Source organism: Perna viridis, chromosome 8 (genome assembly GCF_037379345.1).
Source record: "Perna viridis isolate PV_CMFRI_1.1 ecotype Kerala chromosome 8, ASM3737934v1, whole genome shotgun sequence".
In the NCBI taxonomy this organism is placed as follows: domain Eukaryota; kingdom Metazoa; phylum Mollusca; class Bivalvia; order Mytilida; family Mytilidae; genus Perna; species Perna viridis.
This window is the reverse complement of record NC_142452.1, coordinates 8,032,558-8,047,917: the sequence shown is the minus strand read 5'-3', so window position 1 is coordinate 8,047,917 and position 15,360 is coordinate 8,032,558. Positions and strand designations below refer to the sequence as shown.

General features: G+C 31.4%; 2 protein-coding genes across 10 annotated transcripts in view; one reads left to right on the top strand and one right to left on the bottom strand.

Annotated features, from left to right (window-relative positions):
• LOC148609162 (uncharacterized) overlaps positions 1-15,360 on the bottom strand; it is a 461,126-nt gene that overhangs the window by 182,953 nt on the left and 262,813 nt on the right. The gene's annotated exons all lie outside the window — the stretch shown is intronic.
• LOC148609169 (uncharacterized) overlaps positions 1-15,360 on the top strand; it is a 67,177-nt gene that overhangs the window by 40,932 nt on the left and 10,885 nt on the right. For 8 of the 9 annotated variants that reach the window (XM_088595755.1, XM_088595756.1, XM_088595758.1 and 5 more), the window contains 2 exons: positions 8,153-8,678; positions 11,959-11,995. In XM_088595755.1, the coding sequence (XP_088451881.1) occupies positions 8,157-8,678; positions 11,959-11,995 (559 nt within the window). In that variant the 5' untranslated portion in view covers positions 8,153-8,156. Of the gene's footprint in view, positions 1-2,819; positions 3,021-8,152; positions 8,679-11,958; positions 11,996-15,360 lie in introns of those variants that run through there. The other variant, XM_088595751.1, reaches the window with a different exon arrangement.

Below are 15,360 nucleotides of genomic sequence, written 5' to 3'. Positions count from 1 at the left end.
TTTCTAAATCTTCATAAAAAAAGTTGTCTGAAATTTCAACAGCATTTTTTCCTTGTCTTTTTATAAAATCATAAATGTTTCTTTTATTTTTTTCCCCATTGTAAATGTGATTTTTGAAGTAGTTTTGCAAAATATTCATAACTCCAGCAGACTTTGAATATTAAAATATTATTTGAAAAGACTGGAGGTGGGATATCTACTTTTCCTCACTATGCATTTTGAATAATCTTTAGGTGTTAGATAAGATATCATTTAATTGGCAGAGAGAAGCTTTCTAGCTTGTAAGATCCTCAATTAGCTACTGTTTGTCAGCAGTCCATGCAATTGTTTAGGGTAACTGAAAAGGCATACCTTTGGAATGGCCGGAACTCTAGCAGAGAAAATTTCTGAATTCATCATATTTGAAATTAAGCAGAACTAAGCATTGAATCATAAATTTTTGGCAGATATGAAATACAATATAATTTTTCTTGCTGATGAGGTTCATTTTTTCCTATTTTTTAATGGAGAAACAATAATTCATATTTATCTGTACAGTATTTTGAATGTTCACAGCTGGGTATAGAATGTTATTTACTGTATTTCTGACATATGACTGACTCTCCTTCCTACAAATTATCACTGTTAACAAAGTCCATTACACAACCTGAAACCCTCTGATTTTGAAATCAGAGAAATTCTGCCTTGTAAACCGAATTCTGACAGGTGCTAAGCATGTGTGCTGGGAAGAATAGAATACTTGGAATTTGAAGGTTTAAAAAAAGGATGAATGGAAGTAAAATCGTGACTGTTATCAACATGCCCAGGAGTGTTGACTAATTGAGCATTATAGAAACAGTTAGAATAATCAAGGGGTCATATCATTGTTGTACTCTACAGTGCTGCATCACCTTATATCTAAACCACTAAACTCTATCATTGTGGTTTTTTATTAATGATATGGAAAATCTAAAAAGTTCACTCAGTGCTGATGCTGGTTCTTCAATGCTGTGTTTTGTATTCTGAAAAACCAGATGAGAAACTCTAGAATATGTTCCTCTGAAGTATCTTCTATGTAGGACCTCTTTATTTGAACAGAAGACCATTAAAAGGAACTGGATCATGGAAAAATCACACTTTAAAAGAATCTGCTTCCACACTGCAGCTTCAGTTAGAATTAGGGTTAACCCTGAGCATAGTAAATATTTATATCATACAAGGAAGTTACATGAATTTGCTTTGTAAAATAACTAGTATTTATCAGTATCTTATAATTTACAAATTCTGAGCATAAGGTACAGACTACTGTAATAACTTACACCACCTTTTTAATATATCTATGTACAGCAATTTAAACGGAACTGTTTTTTAATTCCCATTTGATGTTTTTTTTCCGCTACATCCCAATCAATTGTTGAATGTTTTGTTCTAATAATGTACTTGCATTCAGCATCAGAGATTTGTCTCCCCTTTCTGTGACAGGTCAATATTTCATTTTTACTGTTAACAAAATTAGATTAAGCTGGTTATCACTAATCTAAGGTTGTTCTATGTCATTGTTTGTAGTTGATGATATCCTTAAATACTGCTCTCTGTGGCAATTGCAATGCCAATATCCACAAACACTTCAGGAAGATGGAGAATCCAAAATCAATTAAGACTTGCAGGTGACAGGGCCTATTGTAAAGGCATCACAACAAAGCTGTTGTAATGAGAATTGACTATAGAATTGTTACAACTGAATAATGAAGTAAATAGCCAGCTTAGATGTCTTTTAATTATAAGTTACAAACAAAAAAGGCTCTCAGAGACAAATCATTGAAAATTTAAAATGGTTTCTGTTGATCTTCATGGCTAATGTTGGCATTTTCTGGATAATGATACAGTTTGAGTGGGAGATTTTAGTGCAGAGTTATGGAATTATTGGAAGGAAAAAAGTTCAGAAGAATTGAAATTTATAATCTTCTTTGTATTGACTAAGTTTGTTAGTTCACTTGGGGCTTTGTTGATTGCAATCAAGAGATAAAGATTGGAAGCTTGGAAACATTAAATTACAACAATCACAGCATTAAATTGCTACTCTTTTCATAATTCTGGTTTCTTTAGCATTGAACTTACATGGTAAACTTTGCTTAAATTTCTCTTATTTTATGTTGTAGTTCTTAGCAAGATCAAAAGACTTCTTTGTATCAATACTTTGTACCTCTTTTATTAATTATACATCAAAGACCTCCTTAGAACCACCCTAAAATATTTGAGTGGGTTGTGTCCCTTTAAATAGTCAGTAGATAAAATATGTACAAGTCCCATGTACTTTAAACTTTGCTGTATCATAAAATAATATGATTCCTATTTAAATGATATAGCAATTCTATTGTTTTATGAAAATACAGTTGTAAAGAAATAAATTCTCAATTCTGTCAATTGAGTTGCACTGGAAGAGAATTGGGTATAAGAATGAATGTTATAACTGAAAAAGTGTCATATACTTCTTGTTGACATCCATACAAAGGTGCGATACTGAAATGACGATTTTCTTCTGATTAAATTTTTTATCTGTGTATTGAGTTATTTCACCTTGCTTCAGGCGGGAGAGGTACACAAGCCTTTGTTAAACGGCCCTTCAAAGTGGGTCTAAGTTTTTACGACAATAGTAATTGTCATGTTATCTCTGTCCCATCAAAGAAAAGACAAAATGTTCGACAGAATACGATTAAACTAGTTACTGATAACAAAATCGTTGCCCCTTGTATTTCCTTTGTTTTACAAAACAATAGGTGAATGTTTTAATGCTAGGGTCAGTGTAGGCAACTTCCTCAGGTTAAGCAAACATCATTTCATTACAACGTCTCTGAAGAAGTATGGTGTTTCAAAAACAAAGGATTACAACTTTTTAACGACAACATCAGGTGCTCAGAAACAAAGGATTGTACTTGTTTTTATCAATTTTAAATTTTGGGAAAATTTTATTGTTAAAATTGAAGATGTTCCTTGACGAGGCAAAAATGCCTGAAGATGCTCATCTTTTTTCATTGCAGATGGTAAGTCTTTTTATAAATTTTCTTCCTTGTGTTAAGTATCTCTGACTTTTTCTAATATCATCTTTGCAAATATTTAATGTATAATCTTATTGTTTGTTAATAACACTAAAAGAGGTAAAACTTTCAAGCAAACATATCATGTTTCTATAAAAAAAAATTTTTTTGGAATTTGAAGGATTGAGGCGTGAGCATTTCAAAAGACAATGACTTCTATACTAGACAGAAAATAATTGAAATTTAAAGTTTAATATAGGCTTGTTTTTATTTTAAAGAGGTTCAATGTCTGCTTTGGGGCTTAAGACAAAACTTTCAACGACATTTCACTGATTTTACTTTTATCGCTGTTCAAATACAACCCTGATTTAAGCCATTGTTTGGACTGTTTGCACTGCCATGGTACGCAGGAAGTGAGCAAACTTTGAACTTGTAGGCTTCTAGCAATTTCATTTTTAATTGTTTGTTGATTTTCGACAAATTTAACGCGTAAGCCATTTGTTTGTTGGTGGGAGGGTGTAATATATGAGCTCTATATTGTGACAGTTTAACGAGAGGTCATCATCACAGTCGTTACCTGTAGGGGGTACCTGTCGTACCTGTTCCTTTGATGTTGATTACTACCTGGTGTTTCTCATCACACCTGTTGACAAATGACTACCACAATAATAGAAGTGGGGGAGGCAGATACCTGTACTGGATACATGTATTGTTACAAAAGATTAATTTACTGATGATTTTCTGCCCTCAAGTTGTCATCTGTAAGAATGTCTACTTTCTTTTTTAGGCTATTTATATATCTAATGTACTTAAGTAGGCAAAAAGGCTTCAATTTTGTATATGTTATTTTCTATTTTATGTAAAGATAATTAATGCTTTTATTACCATGTACTGATAAATATTGGTAATTAACAGAAGTAGAGACCATTAAATGATAAAGCACATCAGACTGAGGAGGCAATGAGATAAATACAAAATAACATAATTCTCTGTTATTTAACAAAAAAACAGCATACATCACAATAAAATTGGTTAAGAAGAAGTTGTACAATTAGATCTATTTATTTGCTGTTGGTTTTACTGTCTAACTTAATGCTATTGGCTGTTATCATCAGGTCATCAGCAATACTAAAAACACAAAGGATTCAAATTAACTCCTACATAGGTCAAGCATGTAACTCCATTTCAAAAGTCTTCATGCCATCATCAGCTTTAAAAATGAATTTTTCAAATTAAGATTGCAGTAGTGCCTATGATACTTCTATTCTTCCATTTGTTTGTCATCAGATGTAAGCCTAGGAGATACAGGGCCTTAGTTATATGTTTGATCAACCATGTGGCACTTATTTTCTCTAATTGGACATTTTTCTTCTTAAACCATTGTTATTAACAAGTGATTGTTTCTATTCTGATGAAGACAGGACCAGTAGATTTTGCACTTTGAAAGAATAATTGCTAATTTTCTCCCTCGTTTCGCACATTGATTGGGTTTGTTGAAGGGTAAAAATCAGATATGAAAAATGTAACAAAAGCGTTTTTTGTGAATGTGGACAACAATGGATTGTTACATTCCTGTATCCTTTTGATTTTATGTTTACTCCTGTTGTTTGAAAGCTGAAAATTGATATGAAATCTGACCCATAACACCCCTACAACCCATTAAGAAATCAGGAGATAAAATGTTTTTCCATGGGTGTTCTGTCCTTTGTTTTCTTCACACCTGTTCATAGAAGAGAATTGAATACCCTATTGTTTCAGTTTCAGAGTACATTTAAGTTTTTATATGCATTGTATTTCTGTACTGGATAGAGATCAAGTGTAAAACCCTTCATGCTATAGTCTACTTGTAATATGGAAACAGACTAGAAAAAGAAAGATTTCAGTCAGTCAATTTGAAACTTTTATGACAATGTAAATATTATGCTCCTTCAGTGTTCCTGAATAAAACACTGGACTTGGGTTATTTGTAAAAGAGTGAAGAGTTCAAATTAGATAATTATAAACTCTCTGGTGGTCTCTCATTAGATCTCTTACTCAATAGTTTCATAATGACCAAAGTAGTTTCCAAATTTATTTCATGTGTGGTAAAAATTTTGTTTATTTTCAGAATTCTGATAATACTGCTTATCTCATTAGAATAAAATAACCACCTGGTTTAGAACAATACAAACCAATAGAAGACATTAACATCTTTCATCTGTTTAAATATTTAGGCATGGTATTTTAATCAAAGTTGAAGTCATTTAAGCCAATGTCTTGCTAAAGTCATTTGTTATTCTCCTGTGCCCCAGATGACTTCTTCAATTTCATGGGAAGAATGCAATGAAAAGAAAAACAATTGAAAATGGCGCAATCAACACATTCAAAGGTTGTGAAAAAATGAAATCTGCAAAAAATATTTTCCTGGTTGTTGTTGTTCATTGGGATATTTTTTTTTTTTTTGGAATTTTATAACAAGTTTTATTAGTACCATGTACTGAATATTCATTAGACTTTACCAGTTTAAACGTCCAAGCTACATTTTAGTGTATACCTCTTATAACAAAAGACTAAAGAACTTGATTAAGTAATGTTTGACTGTAACTTCTTCAGGTTGGATTAGGGGAGGTTACTGAAGAACCCTGAGGACAAATATCTAATGATAAACATTTCACCTTTGTTTTATTTGACCTGATGACCTGGATATTTTTCTTCAATTTTTAGAAATTAAGAAATCTTATTAAAGGACAGGTGTTCAGTTATGTGGCAAAATATTGTCCTTTGCCATTTTGATATTTTGTATGCTGTTTTGAGCCTCTAGTTTTATTATGAAATAATGTCAGTATGTGATTTTGAGTCTCTTATCTTCTAATCTTCTTTTTATTTTGAAAATACCATTTAACATTTACCATAACAGGTAGTATGAATAAACTTTGTATACATATCTTAATACCAGAATCATTGCCCATTATTTTATGAAGTATACTCTATACTTATGGTTTCCTAGACTTTGTCTGACACAATTAATCTGACTATATAATGATGAGTTCCTATACTTTCTTTATATCAGTTTAGAAGGAACAGACTAAATTTATATGCTTTAAACTGTGATTTTTTAGAGAAATTTTGTTTATTTTATATTCTTACATTACTTGCATGATACAACATGACAAAAGTTTTATTTGTCCATTACCTATGAAGCAGTTGTCATCATGATTTGTTGTCATAGTTGTCAATCTATCATAAAATTACATCTACCCAACAGATATAATCTGATGATTATTGTGGTAATGATTTCCTTTACTGTTAAATTATCACTTCAGGTCAAATAAATATTGTCATAGTAAAAGGTAATACACCAGTTCAAAACATGACTCTACATAACATGATATATTTTTTTATTCTGTGTAATATGATTTAAAGACTTAACTTTATGTGTATACTTCCATTTTTAAACATATTCTAACAGTTATTTCACACTTTTATTGATAAAGTAGTTGTTAACTAGAAATTTATCATCCAACTGATTAGAATCCCAAAAACTACATATTTATTTCTACATATGATTGTATATATTTAATTTTTACAGAATCCAAAGTCCCTTAAAACTGGTGAAAAGTATAATGAAAAAAATAATCAAAATTAACAACAGAAAAGACAAGGCTTTCTTATATAATTAGACAAAAACTTGTTAGTGATCCATATATGCCTTGTAATGACACTTGACAATTTTCACAGATTTGTTTATTTTTTAATTGTTTTTTAACAAAATATTTTCCCAAGACTTTTCAACCCCATCCATCAAAAACTGATTATTGATATCTTGTAAATAGATTTTTGACAAAACTCTCGGCACCTTGTTATTATCTGTACAGGGTAGAGGTTACTGTTAAACATTATGACAGATTAGTGATCCTTATGTTCTGGTATTGCCCAAGGCTTTCAGTCCAAAATTAATAGGAAGCAATATAAATGTGTAGGAATCAGACAGGGTAGTGTACTGTTACCCTTCCTTTTGTTCAAGTCACTTCCTACTTTGGCTGAGAATATAGTTTAATACATTGTTCCACCGGAGTGTCTATCTATAATACTAGAAGGTAAAGTTTTTATTAAATTTATTTTTACCATTATTATTATTATTTTGCTTATTTTCAAAGATTTAATTTGAGATTAACAAAGCTTATTAAAGGATTATTCAATAATTTTCTTCATTTAAAATTTACAATACTTTGAATGCATTATTAGAAATATTCTTTGTGTAGAAGTAATTTAATAGTTCAGTGAAGTGGAAAAAATTGACAAGTTAGAAAAATATTTCTGATCAATTTTAAATTCATTTATTTCTGATTGCTTTTAATTTTCATAATTCACTCTTTGGTACAAAAAAGTTTTAACACATTACATCACTTATTATGGGGGACATATTTTTACTAAAAGAACTTGTGTGAAATATGTAACTTCCAAAAATACTACATTTAATATGCACTCGTAACATTCAAATTATATTGAAATTTCTTTCAACGATGTAATTGAAAAAAACTATTAAAAAAAATAGCTAGATTCTGGTGCAGAGGGCATTTGGGTTGGCCAAGATGATGTGTATGGGGCCTAGATGCCCTGACACAGCCTTCAGAAGTGTATTTTTCTTGTGTTCCCTTGCACTTCAAGCTTTAAAATGACAGACTTATTTCAAGAAACAAAAATGATAAGTTAGTTGTTGTATTGGAGGTCAGGTTATCAAGTTTTGCAGATATTTCTGTTAACAATCGCTGCATTTTGTTGTAGAAGAAAATTTGCAAGTTTCTCACACTTTTGTGATGTTACAGATAAAAGAATTGCTTGATGCTGTGTTGAAAAGCACTGACGGTTGACAAAGTGGAAGATGAATTTTTTTTATAAGAATTAAAAAAGTGTTTTAAATGAAAATTTATGTATTTAATTTTAGTTTATAGCTTTTTTTTTGCTTTGTCAACATGAATTTCCAGGTTTGATTTTTTAAAAAGAAATTTGTAGCATGCAATTTTGGCATATTTTTCCAACATTGAAAAACTGATATTTCAAACTTTTGTTCACATATTATTTAAATAAGAAAAGAGCAATCCGGCTTTCAAGGTTCATCAGATAAAATTGTTTCAAAATGTTATTTTTTCTAATTTCAGGAGCATGTCATCAAAGAGAAAAAATACCCCAACCAAACTGTCTCAGGACAACATTATAAATGAACCAATCAACAACAGCCTGAACAGTGACTGCAGTGTTGATAGCGACGACGACATAGAATCTAGATTCCAAATTGTAACAAAATCAGACAGTGAATCTGACTCTTGCTCTGACGGAAAACCAAGGAGTAAAAAACAGAGAATTCTACAAAGCGTCAAACGTGACTCAGACTCTGAATCAGAAAAAGAGACATCACAGTTGTCCAACGGTGTTCCCATTACAACAAAGTCCTCCTCAGGATTGCATCGTAAATCTATGGACAGTGTCTTACGACGTCTAACTTCACGGACAGAAATGGCTGATTGTGACGTAGAAAACAATAACTCACAACATGACCAAAAGGTTGAAGAAAGTTTGAAAGTGCTGCTCAGTGGAGGAGACAGCCTTAATGACAAGGAGAAAAGACTCAGTGAAATGATTGCTCAACTTCAGAATCTGAAGGAAACCATCAATAAACAGAAGCAGGTAAGCTGTTTTACTATTGATCCAAAAATAATGTGGTCACATTTGTTCATGAAAAAAAATTATTTCATATGTTGTTGTCCAGTTTAATCAGAAACCAGAATTTTTAAAGTAGGGGGTTCCAGGCTATTATCCATAGTTTTTAAAGCAGGGGTTCCAGGCTTTTATTATCCTTTGTTTTTAAAACAGGGGGGTTCCAGGCTTTTATTATCCATAGTTTTTAAAGCAGGGGTTCCAGGTTTTTATTATCCATAGTTTTTAAACAGGGGGTTCCAGGCTTTTATTATCCATAGTTTTTTAAACAGGCAGTTCCAGGCTTTTATTGATGTATGATTTGCTGAAATGCCTTGCAGAAAAAATAATTTTAACTTACTTTTAAAGTAGATTTTTTGAGGGGGTATAATATTATAACATTAATATTTACTATTATTTCAAATGCACGAATCAGAAACAATATAAAAAAACTGCTTCAACCTTTCCTATCAGGTTAAGATGTTTAATGTTAAAAGTTCAAGAGAAGGGGGCTCCTTTTATCAGCTTCAAATGCTCTCCAGATAAAGCTTAACAATTATCATGATAATAAACACAATATAGTGTTATTGTTTCAAGCAGAAATGTTCTCATTCTTAAAAAGCAAAGAAGAAAAACAAATCCCAGTGGGATCATAACAATAATACTATAGAGAATGGAGGCTTTTCATCTGAGGAGTACAAAAAATGCCTATTGTTGTAAGATTTGTCCATTCAGAACAATAAAGCATAACAAATCACCAAAATAAGATAGCAGAAAGACTCAGTGTTTATATACTCTCTTGTTTCATCTCTATACTTGAAAAATCAAGAGGAACACAACTTCAAACAGGCTGAATGCTGTCAGATATATTTTCCTAAGACTTTGTGGAAGCATGCAAGCAAAACAAGGAAAATTGTACTGTGATGTTGTTATCATTTAAATAGACGTTTGTTTAGATAGATATAGGCAAAGATAATGAGTTGGAGAATAGGGGCTTTGAAAGATGTAAATGTTTAATTATTTACCTCTCTGCTGCGATAATTGTATTTTTCTATTGTTGAGTTCTGGTGCATTGAAAATTGGTGCAAATCTTTAGTTCAATGCCTGGCTTACAACATTTAATTTCCCATAAACAAATGGCAGTTAATTAGCAGAATGAAAGATGATATATTTTGTAAAAGTGCAATGCATTGACAGATATCTTTTCTTGATACAATGTACTTTTCTCTTCATTTAAGATGATACCCAATGATTTCCACATTTTCTTGTTTTACTGACTGATTGAAATAGTTATAGTTTTCTTCAAAAGATTCTTTTAATAAAATATGGTAATAACTTTATTTCATAGCTGTCCTATGAGCTGTAATTTAAAAGAAGTGCTGATATTTTTTGTAAAAGTCAATGGAAATGCTCTCACATTCCTGCATTCAGTGGAAATGCCTTCACATTCTTGCACTCCATTGAAATGCTGTTACATTCCTGCATTCAATGGAAATGTTCTCACATTCCTGCATTCAATGAAAATGTTCTCGCAATCCTGCACTCCATGGAAATGCTCTCACAATTTTCTGCAATCAGTGGAAATGCTCTCATATTCCTGCACTCCATGGAAATGCTCTCAGATTCCTGCATTCTATTGAAATGCTCTCATATTCCTGCACTCCATACATTCCTTTATTCCATGGAAATGCCTTCACATTCCTGCATTCCATGGAAATGCCTTCACATTCCTGCATTCTATGGAAGTGCCCTCACATGACTGATATGGACATGCTAAATCAAATCAAATTGATACCAATATCTCCTGACAGATAGAAGTTTGACATTAATTCCCCAGTCATGCACAGGGGCATTAGTAACAATTATATTACATTGCTGTCTAATGTTAAATACAATGGTGGCTGGCATTCAACAAGCTTCAGATCGTTATCTCGTAAAAAATCATCCTAATATATTTAATTGTTTTGGGAGAAAAAGTTTAAAATACTTTAGAATGACTCCGTTTCCTGTTTTTGTAAACTTGAAAATGCTTTTCGACTTCTAAACTTCCTGTCACTTATACAAAAGATAAAATATTGAATGTTATAATGGAGAGAATTAGCTAATATTGTGATGTCTTAATTCAACTCACTTTCAAAAATTGCCAATCTTTATCCAAAAGCAATTTATATTAAGTTGTATATTGTTCTTAAGTGGTCACAAATGGTTTCAAAATGGACTAGTTTTACTCAAAACATTCAGGAGTTTATTGTCTTTTTAATGGCATAGGGGAATCTCTTTGGTTTTTATGCGTCGTAAATATGGGCTTGACTTTTTTCTATTAAATGCCTATAAGGACAGCATCACAATAAATTGAAAAAAATCAGGATTAATTTTCCATCCAATTGCAATTATTTTGCTCATTTACTTAAAAGGATAAAAGTATTTATTGTGTTCACTTTGATAAATCTGTTCCATGGCGACAAAAACCATAAAAGTAGAATTTTGTTCAGGAAAAGACCACTTAGATAAAAAAAAAATATGTAATTCCTTGATATTGTTTTCCATCTTAAAATTTATACATGACATGTATGTTGATACCAGATTTTACTTCCATCGTCTGTGAATAAAATTATGTTAATCACTTGATAATCACTAATCTTACAATGACATACATACTGTTAGAGTGGATTGATGAAATTAAACCTTATTAAACCAAAGATTCTGTTGCTTAATTAAATACATTTAGATAAGAATAATTATCACTGATAAAGCACATTTCACTTTGAATTTACTTATCACTATAGCACAGTGCTTCTAACATGAGGAAGAACCGTGCTACATGTCCTAGGGTTGCATATAGCACAGTACTCTTTAACATGGGAGAAAACCATGCTACAAGTCCTAGGCTTGCATATAGCACAGTGCTCCTAACATGGGAGAAAACCATGCTACAAGTCCTAGGCTTGCATATAGCACAGTGCTCCTAACATGGGAGAAAATCATGCTACAAGTCCTAGACTTGCATATAGCACAGTGCTCCTAACATGGGAGAAAAACATGCTACAAGTCCTAGGCTTGCATATAGCACAGTGCTCCTAACATGAGGAAGAACTATGCTACATTGGAATTATAAAGAGTATATAGAATTTTGTTTTGTCTTAGACATAGAAAAAGTGCTTAAAAATTGGAAATGTCCTCAAATGAACAAATACAATCCATGTCCTGATCACAGTCCAGTAGAGCCACAGTATTTTGATGGTGGTTTTTACTAAGTACTTTTCTATTTCAGGATCCTTATACAGTTAATGGCACAGAACACAGAAATGGTAAGACTTTATTAAAGTTTCACTTACAATAAATTTTTAAGGCCAGTTGAAATTTGTCTTATAGTTTGGATACTCAAGGTTTTTCAAATTCAACATGACAAATATTTTTGAAGATTAAAACATCAAAATTTCATTCTTTTCAATATTTAGGCATTATGAATTATTGCAGTTGGAAAAAGGACCCTTGTCAATCTGTACATGTATAGTGTCAGATCAGGGATCAAAAAGTTCTTCTGAGTCATTTCAGTGAAAACAAAGTAAAATATAACAACAGTTGATACTCCAGAAAGTAGTATAAGGATATAATTCATAATTTCTGTCAAAAAATTCTTTTGATTTAAAACTTTTATGGTAATTGCCCCTTTGTTAATCGCAATGAATATGTAAGATATGTAATAATACTTAAGACAAAAAACTGAATGTGTCTCGTTTTTTTCTCTTATTGTTCCTGTTTCATGTCGGAAAACAAAGGAAGTAATGTATAGAAACAAAAGATTTTTCTACATTAATATTTGCAGTAATATTTCTCAATGAAAGTACCGGTACAGAGCTTGTTGATTGTGGTTATTTTAAGTGTTATTTACTAAAAAAACTTGTAATTGTTCTGTTTGGTTGAGGATTTATTCTTCTCTTTATGACATTTTTCAGATTCTTGTGTAGTTGTTAGAATTCACATTCATTCGATCCAAAATGATACAATTAACTTGAGAAAATGTTTGATATACAAGTCTGGTGCTCTGTCGTATCCTCTTCTTCTATACAAACTCAAACTCATTTGTTAGAGCTCTGTTACACAGTCAGAGAGAAACACCAAAGTCAAAAGAATGTTTATATAAATGAGGATTCCCACTTGTTTTTGTGATATAACAAGTTTTTTAGAAGATTAAGATTTATTTCTGATGGGATAAGAATTTTCCCACATCATTACAGACTATGAGAAGTGATCAAGCTCCTAGTAGGGAGCTCTCAAGTATGTCTTTAAAGGTGCATGGCTTTAAGTCACCTTTCTTTAAACATTTTGGCATGGTATTAGGTTGTATGTTAGCCAGTGGTCAGTAGTGTTCATTTAGTCTTTCTTGTGTATAGGAAGCAGTCTTACTATATTGCATGATCTCCTGGTTGAAAAAAAGCTCTGTTTCATGCATGGTTACCAGTACATAAAACACACCCAGTTTTCAGTGGTTTCATCATACCCATCATTTTCTGTGTATCTACTGATTCCAGTGTAATACCATAAGTCCCATGGCTCACATGAAGAATCACTCCCTTTCTTCATTTGAACCAAAGCTTAACTTATGAGAATTTAAATCTCTGCAAGCTTAAAGATTTAAAAAAAAAAAATTCAAAAGCACAATTACTGATTATTGCATTGTAAGAGGCTAAATGAGTTTATTGAAAAGCCATCAATTGTTTGGGAGTAGGTAATTAATTTCAGTGGTTTCTGCCATATACTTCTTATCCTTGTGAGAATGTGGCTCCAGGAACATCCTCCTCAATGATTAAGTAAACAGTTACTTTGGTTTGTCATGAACTCAAACCATATGTCAGTTTTTCTTTATGTTGCAAGGAGACAAGAATAAGATTTTATATTTTGACCAACCAATTCAAATATTTCCTGGTCATTACCAAGAATATCACATGTATAAATAAGTTTGACAAGATCAAATGCTTCAGTCAATTAAAATAATGACTTGGTAATTCAAGTATTAGGAGACCTATTAATGAGAAAGTTGATGAAATGATACTGAAACAAAAATCACACCATACAAAATAAAATCACCTTAACTCCATAACAAGTAGACGAATATAAAGGGACTTTTTATTTGAATTGTAAATTGAGTACTGGACAAAGATTTTTTCCGGAGTTAATCTTTTATTCTCTTGTTAGAGAGACAACACTTTAAATTAAAAGTGGCCGTAAGTGTTGGTATGGGTTGACGATTGATATTATATAACTACAGTGTTAATTATAATCTTCCGTAATTATTCATTTAAGTCCAAAATCACGACAATAGAGGCCTCTTCCTTGTTTGTTGCCATAAAAATTATTTTGATCAATCTGATTTCCTTCATTTGTATTGTTCCTTATTGAACAATAATGCAGAATTACAAGAAAAAAGGAAATGTATTAATATCTCAATTTCAATAAATTATTAATTCCATTTATGAACATAGATAGAGCCTTGACACATTCAGGTGAAGTAATATTTGTTTTTTTGGGAGTTAGATATTCCCATTACTGAGTTTATTACTATTTCATTCATTGTGCTTTGTTTTTTCATCAAGAAAACAACAAATGATCTCATTTATATACACACTGTTTATAGCTGTTAATTATGTCTTTCTGTTAAAATTATTTCCATATTTGGGAAGATTTCTATATTTCTAATGGTTTGATTCTTAAAATTGTATGAAAAAGTCCATTTAAAATCTAATTATGTTTGTATAATTTGAGTCTCCTTTTGTGGGAGAGAAAAGGATATAGCAAGTCTATGCAGAGATAGTCAAATTAAAATTCTAAATGATATCATTGGGCTTGGCCTTTCCGCTTACGACAGTGAAAACTACGATTTTGAATGGCTACTTATCTTTATTTATTATCGTGACGGGTAACAATATCAGCAAATAAATACAATAACATGCACATTAACGTACCTCGATCCATCTAAGGTCACTCAGTACACTTGACAGATCTGTGCCTCTGATAGACATAGATAACAATGGGGTATCCTTCATTTGGAGGTTAATTTCGCGGTGACACAGGGTGTGTGTCAAACAATACCTGGCCAATTTTATTTGTGACCATGACTATTGTTGTACAATAACACCCCTATTGTTAATTGTTCATATTTAAGTGCATTAACGATTTGTCATGAGCAGAACATTTGTTGCTGTTTCTATTGTACTGAGCTAATGAGATTTTTCTTAAAGAGTGCAATGGTAGCAGTCTCTTTAGTTAACCTATGGTTACAGCGGAAGTCTAGAAGGAAATTTATACCCTATCTTGAACAGAAATATCACACGAGGACTTTTCTTCTTCTTGACTCCCACAACATTTTTATTCATAAAAAAGTAAAAATTACAAGTTATTATGACTTATAAATCAAAACTAGTAAATGAAAGAACTGAAAGTACAATTAGGTAATAAAATGACATCATTGAAGACGTAAATCCATACTTATTGAAGATTTATATATCAGTGATTCATATTTTAAAGAGATGCTTCTATTTATTGCACAAAAGTGTTATTTGTTCTTTTAATTCTAATGCTAATTTCTATATGACATGAGGTAGACAGGATATTTACCATGTATACACTCCTTGTTAAAGTCAATAATGGGTACAAATAAAAGAATATGCCCAAC